At 40.3% G+C, this 27,702-nt stretch overlaps 1 protein-coding gene across 10 annotated transcripts in view; it reads left to right on the forward strand.

The window, feature by feature from the left end:
* pigg (phosphatidylinositol glycan anchor biosynthesis class G) overlaps positions 1–27,702 on the forward strand; it is a 427,330-nt gene that overhangs the window by 305,397 nt on the left and 94,231 nt on the right. For all 10 annotated transcript variants that reach the window (XR_009655235.1, XR_009655238.1, XR_009655237.1 and 7 more), the window contains one exon: positions 16,044–16,235. Coding sequence is in view for 4 of the 10 variants with exons in the window: in XM_060927883.1 (XP_060783866.1) it covers positions 16,044–16,235 (192 nt within the window). In the remaining 6 variants the exon portion in view is untranslated. The remainder of the gene's footprint in view (positions 1–16,043; positions 16,236–27,702) is intronic.

Raw genomic sequence — 27,702 nt, forward strand, 5'->3', positions numbered from 1 at the left:
TAGAACAAAATACACATATATGCATACACACACGCGCGCACACACACACACACACACACACACACACACACACACACACACACAAACCCCATTTCCAGAAAATGTGGGATATTTTCCAAAATGTAATAAAAACAAAACAAAAAACTGTGACAAAACTGTGTTCCAACTTTTTTGAGTGTGTTGCATGCATCAAATTCTAACTTTGTTTAGATTTACAAAATACAATTAAGTTTGTCAATAAAACTATTGAATATCTTTTCTTTGTATGTTTTGTTAGTGAAATAAAGGTTCACATGAATTAACAAATCACAGATTTTTCTTTTTATTGCATATTGGAAAATATCCCAACTTTTCTGGAAATAGGGTTTGTATATGTGGATAATAGGCCATGTGAGGATAAAGCAACAGAGGTAGCCATATCAGGACCAGCAGCACTTTGAAACACTAAGGCACAGAACACAATATTTGCAAATGTGAAGTGTGCATGCCCATTGACTTGAACACACACACACGCATATACACACAAGACATCCGCTTTTCTTTTGCAAATACTAAGCCACACTTATTGCATTGGAATTGAGCAATTTTATGTCTAGTGGAAGCCTGAAAATCGTGCCATTCAATAAGTGCAAGTCTTGAGTGCACTACCTTAGCGTGTCTAAAAAGCCTGGGCTGAGCCAATACTCGCTCTGCACTTAGTGATAAATAACCATGATTATGCTCATTATTAATCTAGACTTGTTATGGCAGGATGATGGACAGATGCTAGACTAAGTGATTGGTAGCAGAGTTCAACAGAGGAGAGAGACGTGACATGTAGCTTTCTTTACTGTGTCTGTCTACTTCCTCTCACTACTGAAAGAATGAATCAGAGCAGCCGGAAGGTTACGAAGACCCCCAGAGCCTACCTTATGATTCATGCTGCGAAAGGATATTAATGCTCTTTAGAATGGAGGAAGGAAGGATGTGTGTGCATGCGGGTTCTTGCAGATTTCAGTGGATTGAAGTGTGTGTAATTTGTAGGTAGTCTATATTATTGACAGTACCAATCAAAACTTTGGACACCTTCTAATTCAGTGGGTTTTCTTTATTTTTATGAATTAAAAGTCGAGCAGTTCTTGACATAATATGGATTACTACAGTTGTGGAATAGAGCTATTTACTGTATATTTATTATTTACTGTTTGATCTCAAATGCATTAAGAAGGCAATAAATTGCACTAAGTAACTTTTGACGAGGCACGCCTGTTAACTGAAAAGCATTCCAGGTGACTACCTCATGAAGATCTCATCTCATCTCATTATCTCTAGCCGCTTTATCCTTCTACAGGGTCGCAGGCAAGCTGGAGCCTATCCCAGCTGACTATGGGTGAAAGGCGGGGTACACCCTGGACAAGTCGCCAGGTCATCACAGGGCTCCTCATGAAGATGGTTAAGTTAATGCCAATAGTGTGCAAAGTGTCAAGAAGGTAAACAGTGGCTAATTTGAAGAATCTTCAAATTATGAAGAAAATAAAATTATGAAACATATTTTGTTTTTTAAACACTATTTTTGTTTCCATAATTAATTCCATATATGTTGCATATGTTATTTCATAGTTATGATATCTTCAATATTGTTGTACAGTGCAAAAAAAAAATAGTCAGAATACTGAAAAGCCTATGAATGAGTAAATGTGTCCAAACTTTTTAATGGTACTTTAGATCATTACAGACCTGCTGTCAGTCAGACGACACTAGACAATCAAAGGCAAATATGCTGGTGCTTTTCAGATTTCTGAATAAGACTACCCAATTCACAGTGGTACAAACTAGCAGAAAAAAAATTAAGCCATTACTCTATATCATGGGTTGTCAATTGTTGGACTGCAATCCAGATGCAGAGGAAGCAAATTATTTCAGCAGCTCAAACTAGTATAGCATAACTGCTCAACTACAGCTTTAAAAAAAAATATTTGTGGCTTCTGTAGCAGATTCTCTTTTGCAACTTATTCAAGCACAGACTTTCTGTAAATTATTTAGTTGGAGGCAGCTCATCGAGAAAAGGCTTTCTTTCATAGGCTTCCATAAATGTTTTATTGTCTTAATTTCATTTACTCTGTCTGAGCTAATTAGTGACGTGATGACATGGCTTGTTAAATAAAAGTCAACCATGAAAACAGGATGTTTATGATTACTGGACAGAGAAGTGTGTGCTTATTATCCAAAAGTTCAAAATGGATAGCTCATCTGTTCAGATTCCCTGGCATTAATTAAAAGTGGTAATGTGAAACACCAGTGCATATAACCACTTAAATAATGGTGTGTCTTATATATATAAATATAACCACTTAATAATGCTGTTTAGAACTAAATAACCACTGAAATGTAAGTGTTGTCGCCATTCAGTCATGTTCATTGGTAAAGACCTTTGTAAGTAAGGAATTTGACATGGCTGGACCTTGACAAATTTTAGTTAAGTACATTACATTACATAAATGGCATTTAGCAGATATACGATAGAGAAGCCTGGGAAGCAGTTGGGGGTTAGGTTAATTGCTCAAGGGCATGTTAGCCATTCCTGCTGGTCCAGGGAAATGAACCAGCAACCTTTTGGTCCCAGAGCTGCTTCTCTAACCATTAGGCCATAGCCTCCCTCTACTTCTCTATACTTTAGCAACAAATCTGAAGGACATCTCTAGGCAAGACCAATTATGTGCTCGATTTTGAGGAACAGTCAGAGCCAGAATTCACATACCATGCTGACAGTGCTGGCACTTCTACTCCATTGTCCACTTTGGGTTATAATAAGTATAGAGTTATAGATATTTGGAACACTAAACATATACAGATTAGACAATTAGATAATTTCCCTGAGGGAACCCACCCAAAGGGATCAGTAAAGTTTTAACTAATCTAATCTAGACTTGTGATATCATATGTAATATGGTATTGTCCTATTGTGCCCCCTAACTATTGCCAATCGATGATCATATCTCCTTTGGCTTTGAGAGGTGAAAAGAAGGGGTGTGGCCAGATATACATAACATGTCAGGTACACATTTTTATTACAGCAGAAGCAATCCCAGTGTACAAGTTGACTGTGGCTAAATTAGCTAGCATTAGTGTTTAGTCAGATTGATTGATTGATTTAGCTTAATTACCCATTAACATGGTCAGGAATACTGCAGATTTGATGTTGGGGCTGTAAATAAACATGACATGTTATGAGCTGTAATTAAATTCATTCTAGAATTTACAGATAAAGAACAGTTCAAAGAAATTACTGAAAGCCCAAACATTGCCATGACATTCATGTCACTGTATGTAAACTTCTGATCACAACTGTGTGTGTGTGTGTGTGTGTGTATATATATATATATATATATATATATATATATATATATATATATATATATATATATATATATATATATATGTGTGTGTGTATACACACACACACACACACGGAGCTCTGCAAGGTTTGTCTAGAACTACAAAACCCAGGTGAAAAGGAAATGCATTACGAGATGCAACACACTTAGATAGCCATTTCAGTAATGGGAATCTATTGGTGATTCCCAATACTATCATCAAGCAACCTAAGCCTGATACAGATAGTGACATTGCATTACATCCCAAATGCATGTTAACAAACTGGGTCTCCCTAGTTAACCACAATCTCCAGTTGAAAAGTAGAAAACTTTATCTCTCATATGCAAATACTTGGCAATGTGGAATATTGGGAGCTATATTTATCATGTCTCTGAGAATTACCCAAAAGAATCATGCATAAATTGTGATGAGTATTACTCACAGCTTGGAGTAGACCTTAGGAGTTCAAACTTCGGAGTAGGATTGACGTTTATGAATGAATTTCTTATATGTTTCCTAACAGCACTGTGCTATTTTCTCCTGTTAATTGTACTCGTAATCTATATTGTCTTCTGTTTCACGCAAACTTGTTCATTTTCGCATGGCTTTATCATTTTATGTTTGATCAATTGCCCCAATGAGCCCTGGCAACCGAGCCGTCTGTACAAAAGCATATTGTTTATCACTTCCTGCCAAGTGGTAGGGAAATAAATGTGCGAGTGATATGGGGTGCTGTAAGTGCGAACAGTGTTCTGTCGAGTCGGATTGTCTCCTGTTGGCCTCACATAGTCACTGCTGTATCACTGAATCTTCCCAAGTGTTAACAAATGCTCTGTGTCACAGCATAAAGCCATCTTGCACAGACAGAATTTATAGAAGTTCTCCTATATGCTGCGTAACCTGTGTTTTTTTTTTTGTTTGTTTGTTTTTAAATTCAGGCTGTCTGAAACCTTTCCACATTCTTGAAAGGAAACCACTCTGACTACAGTTAATTTGTCACCTACTAATTAACTAGAACACATTCACTGGCTCTCTTCAATGTTTAATTATAGACACTATTTATTAATTCCTTTACTTGGTATTTGTAATAGTAGAACCAAAAACTCTCAGAATTTTCAAGCCATTATTACCAATTTCTTACTCAGAGAGCTTTAATTAATCTGAGCCCATATTTGATATGGGTAACTATGGGCACTGAACTGATAATGAATGCTTATTACATTTTAAACATTGTTTAATTTGTCCTTCCTCTTCTGATGTTAGTATTTGCTTACTCTGATTATTGTGTAGAGTTTGCATTTGTTCATATTTTAATACATGACTGGGAAAGTTATACCAAAAGATGACAACTTTCTTTAAAAGCTTTGTTCATGCTTTCCCCTCTGTCAAGAGCTTTAAGGAACGCTGCATACTGGCTTTAACAGCACTTTATCTAGAGGTTTTGAACACGATTTTTATACATACGGTAATGATGCATAAAGGAGAAGATAATGATAGGTGATGGCAGATGGATTAGAGATTAATAATCTGGAAAAAAAAGTAATTTAATTATTTTTCCCATTGATGAATCGTGCCATTTTTAAACATTTAATCTTACTTGGGTAAATTTTGTCAGTCACATTGTTTAAACAGCCTGATTTGATGAAGGCCATCCCATTGTTTAGTAATAGTTAGATAAATAAATACATTAATAAATAAATACCAGAGCCCATTCCAGCTGATTAAATATTTGCAAGCAAAACTAAACTAGATATCACAAAACCCAGGAAATGTAAACATCACAGATCTTTCTGGACTCCCAAAATTGCAAGGGAAATTATGTTAAGAAACGTGGTTGGAATTGTAAATTATAAAACTTTTTTTCTGTTAGCCTCCCAATTAACTTGAAGTGGTTAACACTGTCATGCATCGATCATGTTTAGAGTTTGAATCCCAGTAGAGCTTTTCCATCAAACAGCATGCTACAGCCTTGCAACAAATACAAAATCTGGGTTATGCACAATCTGAGTGAGTACATATGTCAGTTTCCCCATTGAATAATGCTTCATATGAAAGTAGGTGGATGGACCAGTAGTAAAGTACTACCCAAAATTATTTTTCGAAAAATGATTTTGAGATGAAACCAAATTCATCTCAAATTCATTGTGGCAATGAGGCAATAGTACCACCGGGGTCAACTGAAGTGAATAAAAAGCTATTTGGAATTCAGCCTTCAACTTCAAGATGGGTAAAACACCTTGGATCTTACTTTGTGTAAGAATTTAAAATGAGACTAAATAGCAATATGAAAAGGTTACTGTTGATTAGGCATGTAATGATATCATGCAATGGTGAATCATGATACAAATTTATGATGATTCAAATCAATGAAATAAAATTGAATCGCGGTTATCATTAGGCTGCATAATTGTATTTTTTTCCTAGCTGTAATTGCATTGTTTAGACAGCAAAGGATGCAGTAATGTACAATGGCAGGAATACACTTGTGACTTCACCCTAGGCAGAGGTAACACAGCTCCAATTCCATGAAAGCACACAAAAACTGATCTAAAAAGGGAAGAAGTCATGTGATCGATTTGTACAAATAGATTTAAGACTTAATTAGAGCTGTCTTTTACAGACTGCTGAAAGCTAAAGAAAAAAAATTGAAGTAGTAGAAATGTTCATAAAAGTTTATTAAGAAAAGATACATTTGTTATTAACTTTTTTCATTTTTAATAAAAGGAATGTTTTAGTTAATATTTTACTTCAACCTTTACAAATGTGGGCAAATAATTATTGTTGGTTATGAAGAAAACAATTTTTTTTGTTTGTTTTAATTAAGCAATGCAATATTTAAGCTGATAATGAATAAAAAAAATTATTTGGTAATAAAATTTTCTTCATTTAATTTTTTTATTTTATTTTATGGGAAAGTCAAATTGTGAACCCAGTATCGTGAATTGAATCAAATTGTGAATTGTGTGGATTGTTTCATGCCTACAGCTGATACATCTGAAACATTTCTGAATATGAAAAGTGTGCCAAAGTTTTTCACATAACCTCCTCAATCAGGCATAATTAAAGGATATTTGATGAGACAAGAAAATTTTGGCAGACAGTCACTACCTTTTTTTATTTTATTTTTGTACTGGTATTAAAGCAATTTTAGCTAGCGTGACAATTCTGTGGTCAATTCTGCAGTTGGCCAGTCAATGTTTTGCTCTAGTCAAACTGCTTCCACTTTTCATGGCTTTGCTTGCAGAGTGCCTGTGCAGGAATGGTAGGGAAATTCAGCAAGAGTGAGTATTGAATGGCTTGCTTTGAATGGTGGAAAAAGCAAATAACAGGATAATTTATGGAGCCAAGCCATGTAGTACCATGCAATTAGCAGTCAGCAGCTTGAAAACTTACTGAGGAAGCTTAGATTTCACCTTTTTAGAAAGATAGCTGCTGTTGAGAGGTATTCAGATCTTTCCTAACTCCTACCCCCCCCCCCCCCCCCCCCCCCCCCCAAAAAAAAAAAAAAACCTTTGCAAATTTTTGTCTACTATTAATTGGAAAATAAAATTCAATGAAACCACAGTCCTGTAATACAGCAGAACATTGGCTGGTAATAATTATCCATCCATCCATCCATCCATTATCTGTAACCGCTTATCCTGTGCAGGGTCGCGGGCAAGCTGGAGCCTATCCCAGCTGACTATGGGCGAGAGGCAGGGTACACCCTGGACAAGTTGCCAGATCATTGCAGGGTTGACACATGGAGACAAACAACCATTCACACTTACATTCACACCTATGGTCAATTTAGACCCACCAATTATCCTAATCTGCATGTCAAGCAGTTAAACACATGACAAGTCATTCATTAATAAAATAAAAAGTTTAGTTGTTGGCAAATTGCTGAGGTATAAAATAAATAACGCACTTGGGTATGAAAGGAATCGAAAATAATCTTCACGTCAGGTCATCATATATTCAATATTGTTGGTTATTTTCTATAAGATTACTATCTACATCTTTCATGTTTTATTTCTTACCATGCCCATATTTTGTATTCACTGATGATCACATGGTGTATCTCTCTGTGTAACCTGCTTTACATCAGAGACATGGTCAGTAATTTGCTGTGTAATGACAAGCAGCTCTGTGCATGCAGATGAAGTGCACATAGGAGGTTTGAGGGCAATGAGTCATCCACTCTGACAGTGTATTTCATGTTTTGTCTGCAAGACACGGAGGGCTAGATCTTAGGCAAGATTGGGCTCAGACATCTCACCCTTGACTCTGCAGATTCAACTGCCAAATATTGTTCCTTTTACAGATGGTTTGTCAGACTATTTCTTGCTTACAACAAGAATGCTAACAATATTATTAGCACGTGAAGTTGTTTTTCCCCCCACAGAGTGTCAAGGAGGTTAGGGTTCTGCCCAATGTCTCTGCTCAAAACAGTGGAAGGAGATACAAGACCATGAGGATCATAGCAAGGTCCTGTTTGTCTGGTGTGTTCTCTATACAGTATGTACTAGTATGCACTCAGAGCCTGCTTCTGATCTTACATGCACTTTATCTGTTGACTCGCATATATGTTTAGTGCTTCAAAACATCTGTATCTGTAGTAAACTCAAGCTGGCCTACTGGGAAACACTAGGAAATAATAAACAGACCTCATTCATGCCAGAACTGTGAATTCTAGTTCTGATACTTCCTGAACCTCAGCTACATTACTCAAGTCCATAATATTTTTTCCCCATTTGCACAGTTATGTTTGTTTGTACCTGTCCATGATCATTTCTAGCAAATTTATTTGGTTCCGTTTCCTAAAATGTAAGTAGTAGCCTAATTTTAAGCACCATAACTCTGACTATTCATTTACAAAGTATCGTCACGTGTTCATGTGAGTAACCGTGTTTTTTGTTTGTGCTGCAAGCTTCATATTTGACCGCGTGAAAGTAAAATCATTCCGCTTGCATGACTTTTATTTATTTATTTTTGTTGTTGTTGCATCCAGCAGGATCTGAGTTCCAGTGCACACCTCTAGTGTCAACCAAATGTGCTGTGAAGTATTCTGGCAAGATTTAAAAAAAAAAAAAAAATCAGTCAATTTGCACACATCCTATTCATATATCTGTGTTTGTATATATTTAGAACACATTATCTGTTCATTCCAAATAATGAATTCCTATTCAGTTGCATCCCTAACACAAACACACACTTTTAACAATATCCTCCACCTTCTCACTTGAATACATTTGTCTTAGTCTCAGTGCCCCACAAATGATTACCTTAGATGAGGAAAAAAAAACAAAGCCAGCATACTAAAAAAGGCACATTAGTCCCACTCCTCATACATACATACATACATACATACATACATACATACACAAACATGTATATGAAAAAGCTGTGCATGATACTATGATTTCAAGCACATTAAATGCCCCTAGTTAGGTCATTTTTTTTAAGTAACCCTCCAGCCCAGAATGTAATCATTAATACATGCATTGTAAATGTCTACTCCTCTCTTACAGCAGAGACACAATAGTCTCTAGAGACTTCCCTGTTTGAAGAAGTGTAAAATCTGCCACTGATGATGTATCTTGAAGTTACAAGTAAACTAGTAATCTAGCTGCAGCTCATTAGACTCACTATTTTGCAGAAAGATACTGTGTCTAATCATGAAACTATTGAGCTAGCTAATTAAAGCACACAATCCTTTTTTTCTTTTTTTTCTGTGTGTGTGTGTGTGTTATATTTAGAAGAAGAAGCAGCCTTTATTTGTCACATGCACACTCGAGCTCAGTGAAATTCGTCCTCTGCATTTAACCTATCTGAAGCAGTGAACACACGCATGCGTGCACACACAAGTGAGCAATGAGCACACACACATACCCAGAGCAGTGGGCAGCTACATATATAGGGCATACATACATAGGGCAGCGCCTGGGGAGCAATTGGGGGTTAGGTGCCTTGCTCAAGGGCACTTCAGCCCAAGGCCACCCCATGTTAACCTAACTGCATATCTTTGAACTGTGGGGAAACCGGAGCACCTGGAGGAAACCCACGTAGACACGGGGAGAACACGAAAACTCCACGCAGAAAGGCCTTCATCAGCCACTGGGCTTGAACCCAGAACCTTCTTGCTGTGAGGTGACACCACCGTGCCGCCCACAAAACATTAATGGTAGATGGAGCACCCACAGTGGCGCAGTGCCACCTCACGGCTTCATGGTTCAATCCTGACATACTGTCCATGTGTGGTTTTGCATGTTCTCCCCAGGGGCATGGCCGGGGGGTGTCTGGGTTGCCCGTGACCCCCCCCCCCCCCCCCTTGTCGGACCATACATTTTTTCAATAGCCGCATAAGAATATTAGAAAAGCGCCCACTGTAATTTTTCTAACATTTTTTTTTTAAAAACTAGATTGTCACCTCAGCCTCATTAGGGTTTCTGTAACCTTGTATGGACTTCCTGTGGTTTGGGCATGAAAACCCAGTTTGTCAGTGTGTGTGCAGGAGAGGCAGATGCAAGTGCAGATATGTTAAATAATACACAGTGCGATATGAGCATAAAGTGCGTGAAACGCACACAACAGGCAAACAGTCCGAAACAGCAGGCAGAGTGGTAATCGAGGAAATAGGCAGGAGGTCAATCAAGGCGCTGACAGAATATCAGAGGCAAAACTATACAAGATCAAGGGACAAGAAACAGGAGTCGAAAAACCAGGAGGTCAACAAGGCCAGGGAACAAGGCTCAGTAAGGCACACTAGACGCGGCGCAATACTTCGCATCATCCTTGCATGGGTGCAGTCTTTAAATAGCCCAAACATAGTTCATTGATTAAAGACAGGTGTTCTTTGTTAACGGCGGATGTACTGGAGCTTGTTAGGCACGCACGCAGCCTGAGGCACACCTTCAGGTGCACGAGCCAAGGCGCACAGGACTGAAACAGTTCTGCGCAAGCGCAACACGATCGCACTAGAAAGCATGGTCAAGCTGCCAGTGTAGCTGCAGTCTTTTTAGTTGCGAATTACGAGTATTTCCTCTTGTGTTAATAATTCGCTATGTCAAAACAAGTGAAACTTTCCTCCTTCTTTCAACGTGAAGAGAGGTAAATAATTTATTATATATATTTTTTCCATCAAAGTTGCATTTTGTGGCTTTGAAGCTAAGTTTTAGTGTGCCGTTTCTAGAACACAACATCAAGAAAACATGGAAGAAACAGCAATAATGGAAGAGCCGGTTTCTAATCTACCTAAAACTAGCAATGGTAATTATTTTTTGCCACATAATGTACTCCGGCTGCCAGTCAGTGTGTGACCCCCCTCCCCTTGAAAAATCCTAGATACGCCCCTGCTCCCTGTGTTCTTGTGGGTTTCCCCCCACCTTCTAAACACATTAGTATGTCGAATGGCTACACATTAAACTAAATAATTTTATGATTGGATTCCTTCCTGTTAAGTTTTGAGCCTACACTTTAAAAAAAAAAAAAGTAAGGAAAAATATTGTGTATAGTTTATGTATTTAAAAAATGGGTATCTTGTCAAAGCGTGATTTCAATTCTTATGCTTAAACAAGTTTCTAATTATTTGGTTGAATTATGTAGAGTGAGCATGATCGATTCATGTAGTATTAACATAAACCAATCCCATGATGAAATCTCATCAGGATGTTGGCACTGATGGGAAGTATAACTACAGTATAAATTAACGTGACTAAAATGTGTGTGTGTGGCAGAATAGCACCATGCTGTCAAAACCAGTGACTTGGGATAAGAGCTCGAAGTTCAATTTTTATTCAGCTTTTTGAAAGTACATGATCATGTTGGATGTCTGAAAACAAATTGTGTTAATGTAACTCAATTCAATCACATGGAACTGATGTACACATTTGAATTAAGTAAATTCAATTCAGTGTAATGAGTTAGAGCTAGCTTACTAATTTATGTCTACCTTCATAATGCATCATCAGGAGTGGGTTTTGAAACAGAGATGTCTCTAGAGTTCACTGTGTCTCTCCTGTAAGACACAAGTAGACACGATCACAACTATACAGTAATGTGCAGAAATCTATGTTTTAATTAAGGGCATTGTGTATAATGTGTTTCTACATGTGCCATCTGTGTCAGTCTGTATGCATGATATCGTGCAATGGGCACGCTTCCCATCTAGTGTGTAGTCCTGTCTTGTGCCCATTTTCCCAGGATAGGCTCTGAATTCCCATCTACCCTGACTGGGATAAAGTGGTTACAGATTAATGAATATGTTGCACGCATAGATCTGATTACATGGCTGATGAAATGAGATATGGTACTAGATACAGTGAAGTTAGCTAACTAAAGCAGGTTTTACACTGTTTTTTCAGCTGTCTTTTAAGATTATTACTTGCCACATTGTAGGAGATGATCCCAATAAAATCTTGGTCAAATTATCTAAGAGACTGTGCAACAAAGCCATTACAGAAAAAATTATTATTATAACATAGTATTTAAATTAATATGTTATTATTATGTCATCAGTCAGTGTCACATAAAAAGAAATAAGCTCTGGGTGTAATAGACAACAATATTATGTCTAGAGAAAACATTTTAAAAAGCAAAGAAGTGCAATCTGGAACTATTCATTGCTGAGTAAAAGAACACAGCATGGAATGACCAGTTTTCAAAGTGAGCTTGAAGTACTAGAGATTTTTTTCTGTCCATTAGCATGGGTTGTGGTGTTTTAAATGATTCTTCTTCTTCTCAAGTCACTACGCAACAACTTTAGATTAAACTGTCCCTGTCCAGTGTTGGACGCATGGTTTCACACAGGGGGACAATGCTTCCAGGTCTTCTTGGATGCAGGGATCTGATAGATGTGGGCAAACTAGTACAGTAGATGTTGCATAGTCTGCTCTTCTCCACACAGGCAGCTGGTGTCATCATTCTCTCTATATCCCCACTTCACTACATTGGTTTTGCAGTGGCTTACAACAGTTCTCATATGGTTAAGACATGACCAGAAGGGCAATGCTTTGCTGGAGCCAGGGGGAAGGGTTTCCTTAGGGCTGATGGACACCCTGTGTGGTGCTTGGGCAAGATGTTTGGTCCACAGGGTCAGTCGCTGGCTGTGAGGACTGCTGTTCAGTGGCTCAACAGAATGTATGCAGCTGTGCCTTGATTTCAGCCTCTTTCCCATTGGCACATGGTTGAAAAGAGGGTGGTGAGGGTCACTTTCCTGTTTCAGTTTCTCTTTCTGGGATGTAACAGTCCTTCTAATGCTAGTGGGTGCAATGCCACACAGCAAGTAAAGGTCATCTACCTTCATGGGTTTCATGCAGCCAGTGACAGCCCAGCAGGCAGCATTCAAAGCTGGGTCAATTTTGGTGGCATGAGCTGATCTACTCCAGACCAGTGAAGCATACTCTGCTGTAGAGAAGCATAAAGCCAGGGCTGTAGTACAGATTGTCTTAGCATCAACACCTCACTTGGTATTGGTCAGCTTCCTGAGGATACTATTCCTTGATCCCACCTTTGACCTGGTCTTGGTGATATGGTCCTTGTATGTGAGGGACCGGTCAAGTGTAACCCCTAAGCAGACAGGCTAGGTGATGTGCTGCAGCCGTTTACCATACCAACTAATCTGTAGTTGGCAGTTGGCTTCCCTGTTCTTCAGATGAAAAGCGCATATTTGTGTTTTGTCTGGGTTAGCTCTGAGATGGTTTGTGGCATAGTAAGGGATGAGACTGTCCAGAGCATTGCTGAGGGAATCTTCTACTTCTTCAAAGGTATGCTTATGAGTTGCAATGCACAAGTCATCAGCATAGAGGAAGCTTCTGGTACCTGGGTGGATGGGTTGGCCATTAGTATAGATATTAAACAACAGAGGAGCAAGGACACTCCCTTGTGGAAGGCCGTTCTTCTGTGTCCACCATTGACTCCATCTGCCACCAAGGTCCACGAAGACTCTCCTATTTGACAACGTGTTGCAAATCAATTCGGTCAGTTTCACATCTGAGGTTATCTCCTACAATTTCTTAGTAAGAATTTTGTGGTTGACTGTGTCGTATGCTGCAGGAAGATCAACAAATGCAGCACCTGTGATTTTTCCATTCTTGAAACCATCTTCAATGAACTGCATGAGGTTCAAGAGTTGACCAGTGCATGACTTTCCAGGTCTGAAACCTGCCTGTTCTGGGATGAGATGGTCATCCACAAACAAGGCTATGCAGCTCAGAAGAAGGTGTTTGAAGAGCTTGTATGTGTGGCAAAGTAAGGAAATTGGCCTGTAGCTCTTAGGGTTTGCTGAGTCTTTGCCAGGTTTCAGTAGGGCAATGACTCTTGCTCTACTCCATATCTTGGGGATCTTGTTAGAGCTCACACATTCACTGAACATGTCAAGCAGCCATCTGAGTGTGCCAGGACCAAAGTTTAAATGATCACTTGGTCAAACATAAATAAAAAAAAATATTATTTTTGAGTTTTGTTTCATTTTATGCTGTCCTCTTATTGGTGGAGATTTCAATCAGAAATTTCAGACACTGCCAGAACGTGGCAGAAAGCACTTAGCATGCATTCTAATACTGTAGATCTCAACTCCAGTGTTAATTTTGTCAATAAAAATTTTGACAATAAGTGTTTGTTGATGACCTTTTATTTCATGACTAAATTGTAACGACAACTTAAATGAAAAATATTTTACAATGAAAATTATGGTGAAATCTCTGTTCTTCATTCCCTGATGAATAAAGACGAGATGAAATAGCTGGCAACCTAGTTAGGTGTTTTTTTCATATGATATATGAAAGAAGTATGTGTAATAGCTCTTCTTCTGTTCTTTTGGCTGCTTACAGAGCAGGTTACTTGTAACAAAAGTAATGCAAAAAACTTCTCCGAAAAAAAAATCTTCAAGCAAACCTTTACTAATCCAAAATTGACCATTAAAAATTATAGTTGTTCCATTAAAATTTCAGTCAGAAAACTATGTTACTTCTAACCTGACAGTCTTATTTCTGTTAGTATAATACCCACATCCATGAACGCTAAATGGAGTGTACCATTACAATATCAGACAGGGGATATTTTATACAAGCAAAACCACTAAAGCAGGGGGGGATAACTCTTAACTGCAACAACAATATAATTAAGTATCAGGGTCAAATGTTTATATTAATATTTAACAAATTACTGAGTTAAAAGAAATAGAAAACCTATACTGAACACAATCAGTTTCATTAAATGACTCAGACAGTACAGTAAATCAGTAACACATTCTGACTAAACATATAGGTCAAGGTATGCTTATTTCTCAAGGGAAGTTTTACAGCCAGGAGAAATATCCTTCAGCAAAATCCATTACAGTATCATGAACCTGTCTGAGAAAATTATGACTAAAATTAAAACTGAGTTCCACTGGCAAAATTGTCTAAAACAAAACAAAAAAGACTAAAATATGACTAATACCAACTACGGTTTTCAGTAAACGACTAAGACTAAAACTAAATTTAAAATTATTGTGAAAATTAACACTGTTCATCTTAGAACCAAAGAGGTTTTTTTTTATGATGTTCGATTTTTGTCTGCAACTGCGAAACTGGGCCAGAAATCATTAAACCTAGCTTAACTTTCAATTCTGTTGATACTAAAAGAATGAAAAACTTATTTCTGTCATTTGGTGTAGATTAGATATGGACATAAATCACAGGGTTCTTATTTGGTGGGTATCCTGTGCTACTCCTTTCAGCTCACTCTTATAATGCTCCATCTGAAGTCTACACATTCATAAATCTACATCATTTTTCTCCAGTACATTAACATCCTTTCTTGTAGCTCTTGAGTACTATTTGATATGTTCTGAATCTTTTTGGAAAGACAGTGAGGAAAACAATATTTATTTTCTTTTGGTTCTCCATTTGCCATTATGTAAGAGAATATATATTTTTTGTCTTTAACCATAAAGAAACCTTGCAACCATTAATGCTGGTCCAATTGGTACAAGATTAATCGTGACAGGGATTCTCAGTGTGTGATTCATGCTTTGTATTGTAAATACAGAACTCTGATAAAATTAGACATGACAACTGTGCAGGATTTTGAATTCTGCTTAATCACTGAAGCTGAGAAAAGCAATTCTGCTCTAGAGAAAACTTATATAATATCCCAAATAACATATTAAATGACAGTCATATGCTGAAATGCTCTTTTAAAGAGGAGTATCTTTCACCATATCCGCTAACTTGGTACCTTGGCTGTTGTGATTATGCTAATAGTATTATTAGATGTGTTAAAACCACGATAATTAGATGGCATGTGAATTTGGTTTACTTACATGTGCTCTAGTAGGTTATGAGATCACAGTGGGTTTTTTTTTTTTAAATCTCAGAGGAAGTTTCACATTCCACTAAACTTTAAATGATAAGAATACTTATAAGATGAGATATTAAAGTTGCTACCAAGCAACAAATTGAATGAAAAACAGAAACTACCTCAGAGACTTGTAAATATAAATTACCACAGTTTTCAGCCAGCTTTTATTAGAGATTTATTACATTCTCATTTTATGTGCCATGCACATCTAGTCAGGCACCAGCTTTATTGTTGAATCCATAGTGTCTGGCTTTTGGAGACTCAAAAAACATAAGTTTTAGACAGAAGGAGCCTCTGACATTTTCTGAGGAAAGTGCCCAGTGTTGTTCAGTGTGTGTGTGTGTGTGTGTGTGTTTGTTTCACAGTGGAGATCATAAGGTGGTTCTGTCTCTACTGTCTGTACTCTCTCTGCTGCTGATTTTCCTTCTGGTCCAGCGGCACTGTTCACTGGTGTCTAAGATCGCCTTGGCACTCGGCCTGCTGGGAGTTTACAGCTACCGTGTTGCCGTCGGCAGCATCCTATTCCCATGGCAACACTCAGCCCAAGCCATGTCCAAGTAAGTTTAAATATATTTTAATATTTCATTAATGATGTCTAGAAAGTGATGCTGACGTGCTAAGAAGAAGGCCATATTGTTGATGCTTTCAGTTGAAACATTATTTATTTTGTTAAAATATTCAAAAGTGTTTTGGTGCAAAAGGAAATGTGATATATATGTTTAATAATGGCTGATTGCATAGCACAAGAAAGTCTGATTTTGCTATTCACAAGCCCCATCACTCTCCCAGTCTGTCAAGCCTTGCCTTGAATTATTGTTATATATTTTTTAAAAATGGCCAAATACATTCAAATGGTTAACACTAAGTATAAAAATGTTCATATACAAGTATTTTACAATTACATCTTCCTGTATAGACGATGGTAATTAAAGCTATGGGGGTAAGATTTTGGAGTTTAGCCCTCTCTGGTAGAAAAATGCGATTACAGTCTACTTGTGGAAGAACATTTCATTACGTGGATTGTTCCACCATGTGGATTAATTTAATGGCTGAGCGTACCCAATCAAAACACATTCAGAGAGACTGCAAGGCTGTGTCTCAAGTCCCTTAGCACACAATAAATAATATACCTAAACGATAATGATACATATACTTATGTGCTGACAAAGTATTTAGTGCAGTAGTATGAATTTTGCAATATGGCTATAACTATCCATTACCCATGTTATGAGAATAAAATAACTCAATTGTGCATGTGACTCTTGTATACCATATGAAAGAGCAAAACCTTTCAAAAAGAGCTTGCCATTTTGCGAGCGTTAGTTGTCTATCCAACATTATGACTGTCTGAAAATCGTGATGTAACTGTGCTCATTCTGTGGAATCACAAGCACAACACAACCTACCAGAGCTTATCTTGTATCTGGCTGGCAAAAAGCTAAGCTCTGGTTGAAGACAAGACAGTTGCTCTGCTAAACAAAACTATAATCCTTGGTCTCCCTCAATGTGTGTATTTTTGTAATAGAATTTGTGTTTTTTGGTGTAATTTTCCAGTCTGTTAAAACTAAACACAGAGCAAAAGTGATAAATATGATTGTTGTTCACTACCTCTCAACCAAATTAGAGAACAAATAAATTTCTTAATTGTTCAAGAAAAATCTAAAACTCCATCGGTCATGAATCCTTATTTAAAGAGTATTATATTGGATTCTTTGACCCACCCTGATTTACTGAGCAAGCATTCATTTGCTACTCTTATAGCTCATGTTAAGTGTTGATCATAATTTCATCCATAAGAAAATTCAGTCATTGTGTCTGCTGTTAAGGTGTTGTCTCCTCTGATGTCCTTTGCTGACTTTATAGAAATTATGCGCCACATTTACGTATTTAATATTTAACAGTATTGCATTGATTTCTCAGTTTATTTACAGCCCAAAGAATAAATTTCATCCTGATATCTCATGGTTACATGAAATAGTCAGACAATGATGCTGGATTAAATACTGCTCATCGCTTATTGCACAAGAGAAAAATCAAGGTTAAATTAAATTCAAAGTCAGAATCATTTGTTACTGAGACACAGCATTTAAGTCTGTAGTTCTCACTATACTCATTTAACTATTAAGATGAGTCTGTAAGCTCAAAAGTTGTTTTGCCATGCCAACATTGATGGGCGTGTGCAGTTTGAGAAAGGTGGCTGCCTCTGAATTGTACATATAGTGGAAAAAAGTCTGTATTGGAAATTATTAGAACCTATTCTTACAGTCATGAATGGTTTAGTAGGGCTAAACATACACAAGGAGATGGTGTGACGTGCACATTTTCAAATACCCAAAGACACGCGCGCACATACACAAACACATACATACATTGTGTCCTGCCAAGACAGAGCAGTGCTTCTCACCTCCTGGCCTTGACATTTTCTCTCACTTAATTAAAAGTTTGAACTTTTGCCCCTTTAACCAGGTGACCAACTTCATTTCCATTCATTCTCTTCATGTATTATCCTGAAAAGGACAGAGAGTAGTGGCTTTATGTCCTTTGAATAATTTACAATGCTACTCTGTGCTACCAGAGCCACTCACACACTCATTAGTCATTACACACTGGTGTTTATATAGCCCTGCAATCTCTGGCTTTTCTTCTAAGTTTACTAAGGCAGTATCTTGTTCTGAAAGGTCTTCTGTGTGTTTAGCTGATGGAAGAATTCTCTCTAATCCACACTCTTATTACCCAGAGAGTCACAATTTTCCCCTTTTTTCAAAATCAATGCCTTATTGAGAAATCATTTTTAACAAAACGTGCACTATTATTGGTACCCCTGGAAATTATAGTGAACACAATGTAACTTAATCATGTTTCCCATTTAAATTGTACATGGTTGAGTTGATTGGAGTGTGTAGGAACTTTCAAGCTGTAATCCATGACTTCTTGATTAACTGGGGAACAAATATGAGGTGAGACAGAGGCCACATTTCTTTAGTTATCCATCAACATAGGAAAGTTAAAAGAACACAAACCAAATGAGGGACAAGTATGTTGGCCTTCATAAGTCAGGGAATGGTTATAGAAAAATAGCTACTCACCTGAAAAGGTCCATTTCTACTGTGAGGGCAATAATAAAAAAGTGGACACCAACTGGAACTGTTACAAACTTGCCTGTAAGAGGACCCGAGTTTATTTTGCCCCCGTGTACAGTGATGAGGATCACTGTTGGTGAATTACAAGAAAAAGTCAAGTTTATTTTTATAGCACTTTTAACAATAGACATCGTTGCAAAGCAGCTTTACAGAATTTTAATAACTTTAACATGAGCTAATTTTATCCCTAATCTATCCCCAATGAGCAAGCCTGTGGTGATGGTGGCAAGGAAAAAACTCCCTCAGATGACATGAGGAAGAAACCTTGAGAGGAACCAGACTCAAAAGGGAACCCATCCTCATTTGAGTGATAACAGACAACGTGATTTATAACATTTTTAACAGTTTTAACATGAAGTCTGTTTTGTTGACGTTATAAACTGTTCATTGATGGAAACTTGAGTGCAAAACTGTTCATGACAACTGCAGTCCTAAAGTTAGCAAGTCAACTGTAGTCCTCAGCCATAAAAGCATTACTGTAAGTGTCCAGAGCATCTTCCAAGTGCGACTTTCAACTGTCCATGCGGGGCCATCCTCCACAGGAGCAATGCGATGAGACTCAAGCCAGACATAGGGCACCAGGATGGATTAGGCAGGTCCGAGGAGCAGAAGAGGTCAGCATCTCGATCTCATCACAAAAAGTAAAATCTTGGGGTTACCAAGTCTCCAAAACTAGCATCAGATGCCACCTCCTTGCCAACAGATTATTTGGAAGGTATTCCAGAAAGAAAAGCCCCCTTACAGAAAAAACACATGAATTTCCCATGTATTTCACATGTGATCACATGTTGCCACAAGTGGAATACATGGTATCAGATTTTTTAACATGTGGAAAACATGTTACCACATCTGGAAAACATTCCCACATGTGATTCACATAAAATTGGGCCAAAACCACATGTTTCCCATGTGCAAATAACATGTTTCCCATGTGCAAAACACATTTTCCACATATTTCACATGTGAGAAATCACATGTGAAGTTCATGTGTTTTTTCTGTAAGGGCCTTTTCTGTCAGTTAACCACAAACATTAAAAAAAACAAAAACACTTTGACTAGAACCATGATCTGTGGTCGAATGGAACCACAAAACAGGAGCTTGTGGCAATAAGCACTCAAGGTAGGTTTGGCATAAAAAGAAGGATGGCTGTATTGAAAAGAACCTGCTCCCAACTGTAAAGTACAGTATGGTGGAAGTTCTGTGATGTTTGGGGGCTGTTTTTCCTCCAAATACCCTGGAAAACTTATTAGGGTACATGGCATCATAGACTCCATGAAATACCAGGACATTTTAAATCAAAATTTGGCTGCTTCTACCAAGAAACTAAAACTTAGGTCATCATTGGATCTTCTGACAGGACAATGATCTGAAGCATATGTCCAAATCAGTGCAAAAGCTGACCAGAGAATCAAGCGTCTGCCATGGCCATCTCAGTCCCCTGACCTGAACCCCACTGAAAACCTGTGGGGTGAGCTGAAGAGGAGAGTGCACAAGAGACCGCCTAGGACCCTGGATGATGTGGAGAGATTCTGTAAAGAGGAATGGTCTCAGATGCCATGTTCTGTGTTCTCCAACCTTATAAAATATTATAGGAGAAAACTCAATGCTATTTTACTGGCAAAAAGAAGTTGTACAAGTATTAAATGCAAGGGTACCAGTAATTGTGGCATGTGTGTTTTTGTTGAAAATGATTATTTCTTGATGAGGGGTTTGTTTTTCTCGGAATAAATTTATTTCAATTAAAGGTTGGATTTTTCTCATTTTTTCAATGTGAGATGAAGCAACTTCACCAAAATGTGGATTTTTTTTTATAATCCTTTTTACTAATCTTTACAAGGGGTGCCAATAATTGTCAGGCACAGTATATTTTAAGGGTATTTCTGACATACAAATTAATATCAATTGACATTGAGTTGTTGTTGTTGTTGTTGTTATTATTATTATTATTATTATTATTATTATTATTATTATTAAATATACTGATGTTTATTAATTATAGCTACTATAGAAATGTTAGTTGTTTAAAAAGAAATCATTAATATTACTATAAACCTGTGATTTGAATTACACCCAGAACTACAGTCTAATTACTGTGCTCTCATAGAAAAATTAATCGACCAATCAGAATGGAGGATTCAACAGCACTGTGTTATAATGAAGAATGCACACTCTAGTTTTTGAGCATTAATAATTGATGTAATTGATAGCTGATAATAAACCAACTTCCATCCCTCTGCTGTTCCATTTAAGTCTTTACTTTTTTAACCTATTACTCACCCTGTGTCTGAAATCACTCACTCATTCACTACTCCCTACTCTATATAGGGAATTACTATATACTAGAGGACTATAGAGTGAGCTCATTGACAAAATGAAAAAACCGCTTTCAGACACTACTGTCGCACTGTTATTTACATCATTACTGTCGCACAATTAAAACGTGCCAGATCAGTTGGCTGATGGGTTTTCAAAATAATAAATACATGCATGTATTTTTGTGATAAATACATATTATAGGGCGGCACGGTGGTGTAGTGGTTAGCGCTGTCGCCTCACAGCAAGAAGGTCCTGGGTTCGAGCCCCGGGGCCGGCGAGGGCCTTTCTGTGCGGAGTTTGCATGTTGTCCGCGTGGGTTTCCTCCGGGTGCTCCGGTTTCCCCCACAGTCCAAAGACATGCAGGTTAGGTTAACTGGTGACTCTAAATTGACCGTAGGTGTGAATGGTTGTCTGTGTCTATGTGTCAGCCCTGTGATGACCTGGCGACTTGTCCAGGGTGTACCCCGCCTTTCGCCCGTAGTCAGCTGGGATAGGCTCCAGCTTGCCTGCGACCCTGTAGAAGGATAAAGCGGCTAGAGATAATGAGATGAGATACATATTATACTGAGCATATTTCCCATATTAATAAATACAAAGTACTTTGTGCCTGCTGCATCTTTCAGTTCTTTTAAATTAAGGCTAAATACGTTCTTCTTTCCTGCTTCCTTTTATTAAATCGAATTTGAGGCTTTTGATTTGATTTCTGAAAGAAACGCTGAAAGCGCAACCGCAGTGCATGATGGGATATGTTACTTGGTTATTGACCACTGATTGTACACTACTTTTCGTGATGCATTGTGGGATACTTTGCACTATATAGGGTGTAATAATTCTCACTATACATTCGGACAGCACTACAAAATGGCGACCTCATTATATAGTCCACTATATAGTGAGTAGGGAGTGATTTCAGACACAGGCTCAATCTCTCATTATCTTTTTTTAATATAACTCAGTTACAGTAAGAGTGTAAACAGTCTTCCAGTGAACTTATTTTTATAGGGCAGAAAGAAAGAAATGAACCCAATATGTGGTATTTATTTCATTCAGAATCAATTTCTTCATGTGAACAATAAATCTTAATGGAATAGTTACTTTAATATGCATAGAAATGGTTCCTTTTCAGAATGAATCTTATTAGACATCCTCCGAATTACTGCATGTAAATGTAGTCGCTCCTTCTATGTTCACTGAATTACACAGTCGAGAATTCTGCAGTTTAGACCTTTTTTCCTCCATTGCAACAATGTCATGATGCAATTAATTTTGGTGATGGTTCCAAAACAAGTTCTGACAATTCTATTGCAGTCTCATTGTTGTTTGCTTACTGTTATGTCAGCAGTTTTCTTTTTCCCAAATATCATATTTATTTTTCTCATTACTTTTGAAATTAAATTATAGCAAGAAGTGGAGCAGCTGACTGAATCAGCTGACAGCACACACATTCTGTACAAAAAATTATATGAGGAGAGGCTTCTGCACTATTGTTCAGGCTACGGACTTTGCTTGATATCATTATTTATTTAAACCTTTTTAAATGAAGAGATGTGGAAACATTTACAGTGTGTCTCAGGAAAATACTGCACTGTTTTTACAATACATTGTACAGTTTTAGCTCAGAGTTTCAAGGACTTTTGCACTTCTCATATACACTCACTGAGAACTTTATTAGGAACAGTATCCTAATACTGGTTAGGGCCTCCTTTTACTTTCAAAACAGCCTCAAGTCTTCTTGGCATGGATTCCACAAGATGTTGGGGACATTCCATTATAATTCCATTATTTCATATTGCCACTTTGCCATTTTCATGCTGCAAATTGTTTTACCACATCCCAAAGGTATTGGATTCAGATCTGGTGACCAGGAAGGCCACTGAAGAACATTGAACTCATGGCCATGTTCATGAAACCAGTTTGAGAAGACTTTTGTTTGTGACATGGTGCATTATCATACTGGAAGTAACCATTAGAAGATGGGTAATTTGTGGCCATGAAGGGATACGCACTAATGGCAACAATAATCAAAAAGACTATGGCTTTCATGCAGTGAATGGTATTAACAGGCCCAAAGTATGAAGAAGAAGAACAACAACAACAAACATTTATCACAAGTACATTTAAGCACAGTTAAATTCCTCTCTGCATTTAACCAATCTGAAGCAATGAACACATACATGCACACACATGTAAGCAATGAGCACACACATACCCAGAGCAGTGGGCATCTATGCTACAGTGTCCGGGGAGCAGTTGGGGGTTAGGTGCCTTGCTCAAGAGCACTTCAGCCTAAGGCCAGCCCATGTTAACAATCACGTCTTTGAACTGTGGGGGAAACCGCTGCACCCAGAGGAAACTCACACAGGCACGGGGAGAACATGCGAACTCCACACAGAAGGGCACCTGTTGGCCACTGGGCTCAAACCCAGAACCTTCTTGCTGTGAGGCGACAGTGCTAACCACTACACCACTGTGTTGCCCATTGTCCAAGCATTCTCCAATAAAAATCTATCGCTTGTTCTCTTGCTTGGAAGTGTGAGTGATTCTTATATCCAGTATTATAGAATGTTTCGTTGTTTTTCATCTTCATGCTTGGCTCAAAATTCTGTTAAACTTAATAGGGACTGATGGCTGTTTTATCCCTTAGTAGAATTTATAGTTCTTAAATAATTGTGTCAGTCACTATACAGATAATGTTGCCATAGCTAGAAATATTTTTCTCCATCCCAGTTGGACATCAAACGAATCCTGTAAACGCATAACCTGTCTGAGCAGGAAAGAGTAGGTGGTGGTTGTATTATTTTACAGTCTTATATACGAAAAGACTGTAAAATAATACAACCACCACCTACTCTTTCCTGCTCAGACAGGTTATGCGTTTACAGGATTCGTTTGATGTCCAACTGGGACGGAGAAAAATATATACGAAAAGCCCCTCCTAGAACTGCCACCTTATTGTGGTGGAGGGGTTTGTGTGCTTGAATGATCCTAGGAGCTATGTTGTCGGGGGCATTATGCCCCTGGTAGGGTTTCCCAAGGCAGACAGGTCCTAGGTGACAGGCCAGACCAAGAGCAGTTCACCAAAAACCCCCTATGGAGAAAAAATCCAGGACCGTGACGTCGCCCGGTAGGACGCAGCCGGGGCCCCACCCTGGAGCCAGGCCCGGGGTTGGGGCTCGTATGCGAGCGCTTGGTGGCCGGGCCTTTGCCCATGGGGCCCGGCCGGGCTCAGCCCGAAGAAGTGACGTGGGCCCGACCTCCTGTGGGTTCACCACCCACAGAGGTAGCAGTAGGGGTTTGGTGCAATGTGGATTGGGTGGCAGTCGAAGGCAGGGGCCTCGACGACCTGATCCCCGGTCACAGCGGCTGGCTGTTGGGACATGGAATGTCACTTCGCTGGGGGGGAAGGAGCCTGAGCTTGTGCGGGAGGTTGAGAGGTACCGGCTAGAGATAGTCGGGCTCACCTCCATGCATAGCTTGGGCTCTGGAACCCAGCTCCTCGAGAGGGGCTGGACTTTCCACTTCTCTGGAGTCGCCCGTGGTGAGCGGCAGCGGGCTGGTGTGGGCTTGCTTATAGCTCCCCAGCTCAGCCGCCATGTGTTGGAGTTTACCCCAGTGAACGAGAGGGTTGCCTCTCTGCGCCTTCGGATTGGGGAGAGGGCTCTTGCTGTTGTTTGTGCCTACGGGCCAAATAGCAGTATAGAGTATCCGGCCTTCTTGGAGTCCCTGGGAGAGGTACTGAGGGGTGCTCAGACTGGGGACTCCATTGTGCTACTGGGGGACTTCAATGCTCACGTGGGCGACGACAGTGTCACCTGGAGGGGCATGGTTGGGAGGAACGGCCTCCCCGATCTGAACCCGAGTGGTGTTTTGTTATTGGACTTCTGTGCTAGTCACGGTTTGTCCATAACGAACACCATGTTCGAGCATAGGGGTGTCCATAAGTGCACGTGGCACCAGGACACCTTAGGTCGGAGGTCGATGATCGACTTTGTAGTCGTTTCATCTGATCTCCGACCCTATGTCTTGGACACTCGGGTGAAGAGAGGGGCTGAGCTGTCAACTGATCACCACCTGGTGGTGAGTTGGATCCGCTGGCGGAGGAGGAAGTTGGACAGACCTGGCAGGCCTAAACGTATGGTGAGGGTCTGCTGGGAACGTCTGGCCGAGCACTCTGTTGGGGAGGTCTTTAACTCCCACCTCCGGGAGAGCTTTTCCCAGCTTCCAAGGGAGGCGGGGGACATTGAGTCTGAGTGGACCATGTTCTCTACCTCCATTGTGGACGCAGCTGTTCGGAGCTGTGGCCGCAAGGTCTCCGGTGCCTGTCGTGGCGGCAATCCCTGAACCCGGTGGTGGACACCGGAAGTAAGGGATGCCGTCAAGCTGAAGAAGGAATCCTATCGGGCCATGTTGACCTCCGGGACTCCTGAGGCAGCCGACGGGTATCGGCAGGCCAGGCGTGCTGCAGCTCGGACAGTTGCGGAGGCAAAAACTCGGAACTGGGAGGAGTTCGGGGAGGCCATGGAGAAGGACTATCGGTCGGCCTCGAAGAAATTCTGGCAAACCGTCCGGCGCCTCAGGAGGGGGAAGCAGTACTCTGCCAACACTGTTTACAGTGCGGGTGGGGAGCTGTTGACCTCGACTGGGGACATTGTCGGGCAGTGGAAGGAATACTTTGAGGATCTCCTCAATCCCACCGTCATGTCTTCCACTGAGGAGACTGAGGCTGATGACTCAGAGGTGGACTCGTCCATTACCCAAGCCGAAGTCACTGAGGTGGTTAGCAAGCTCCTCGGTGGCAAGGCACCGGGGGTGGATGAGATCCGCCCTGAGTATCTCAAGTCTCTGGATGTTGTGGGGCTGTCTTGGTTGACACGCCTCTGCAACATCGCGTGGCGGTCGGGGACAGTGCCTCTGGAGTGGCAGACTGGGGTGGTGGTCCCTCTTTTTAAGAAAGGGGACCGGAGAGTGTGCTCCAATTATAGGGGAATCACACTTCTCAGCCTCCCAGGGAAAGTTTACTCCAGGGTACTGGAGAGGAGAATTCGACCAATAGTCAAACCTCGGATCCAGGAGGAACAATGCGGTTTTCGTCCTGGTCGCGGAACACTGGACCAGCTCTATACCCTTCATAGGGTGCTCGAGGGTTCATGGGAGTTTGCCCAACCAGTCCACATGTGCTTTGTGGATCTGGAGAAGGCATTCGACCGTGTCCCCCGTGGTATTCTGTGGGGGGTGCTTCGGGAGTATGGGGTTCGGGGCTCTTTGCTAAGGGCTGTCCGGTCCCTGTACGAACGGAGCAGGAGTCTGGTTCGCATTGCCGGCAGTAAGTCAGACCTGTTCCCAGTGCATGTTGGACTCCGGCAGGGCTGCCCTTTGTCACCGGTTCTGTTCATAATTTTTATGGACAGAATTTCTAGGCGCAGCCAGGGGCTGGAAGGAATCCTGTTTGGGAACCACAGGATTTCATCTCTGCTTTTTGCGGATGATGTTGTCCTGTTGGCTTCTTCAAACCAGGACCTTCAGCATGCACTGGGGCGGTTTGCAGTCGAGTGTGAAGCGGCTGGGATGAGAATCAGCACCTCCAAGTCCGAGGCCATGGTTCTCGACCGGAAAAGGGTGGCTTGCCCTCTCCAGGTTGGTGGAGAAGTCCTGCCTCAAGTGGAGGAGTTTAAGTATCTCGGGATCTTGTTCACGAGTGAGGGAAGGATGGAGCGTGAGATCGACAGGCGGATCGGTGCAGCCTCCACAGTGATGCGGTCGCTTTACCAGTCCGTCGTGGTGAAGAAGGAGCTGAGCCAAAAGGCGAAGCTCTCAATTTACCGGTCGATCTACGTTCCGACTCTCACCTATGGTCATGAGCTTTGGGTAATGACAGAAAGAACAAGATCGCGGATACAAGCGGCTGAAATGAGTTTCCTTCGCAGGGTGGCTGGGCGCTCCCTTAGAGATAGGGTGAGAAGCACAGTCACTCGGGAGGAGCTCGGAGTAGAGCCGCTGCTCCTCCACATCGAGAGGAACCAGCTGAGGTGGCTCGGGCATCTTTTTCGGATGCCTCCTGGACGCCTCCCTGGGGAGGTGTTCCAGGCATATCCCCCCGGGAGGAGGCCCCGGAGAAGACCCAGGACACGCTGGAGGGACTATGTCTCTCGGCTGGCCTGGGAACGCCTCGGTGTTCTTCCCGAGGAGCTGGCCGAGGTGTCTGGGGAAAGGGAAGTTTGGGCTTCCATGCTTAGACTGCTGCCTCCGCGACCCGGTCCCGGATAAGCGGAAGAAGACGAGACGAGATATACGAAAAGAACATGCATGACAACATCGAGGAGAGTTGGGCCTTCCTCCGAAATGGTATCTACTCATCTGCCTACAACATCCTTAGCACAAACAAGTGCAAGAACCAGGATTGGTGCGATGAAAACGAGGAGATCAAGCAGCTGCTCAATGAAAAACACAGAGTGCACCAAGCTTACCTGAACAATCAGTCATCTTGAGGAAAGCAGAATTCAGTAATATCTGCCACAAAGTTCAATGCAAGCTGAGAAAGGTGCAAGACAGTTGGCTTAGCAAGAAGGT

This window comes from Neoarius graeffei, chromosome 8 (genome assembly GCF_027579695.1).
Source record: "Neoarius graeffei isolate fNeoGra1 chromosome 8, fNeoGra1.pri, whole genome shotgun sequence".
In the NCBI taxonomy this organism is placed as follows: Eukaryota; Metazoa; Chordata; class Actinopteri; order Siluriformes; family Ariidae; genus Neoarius; species Neoarius graeffei.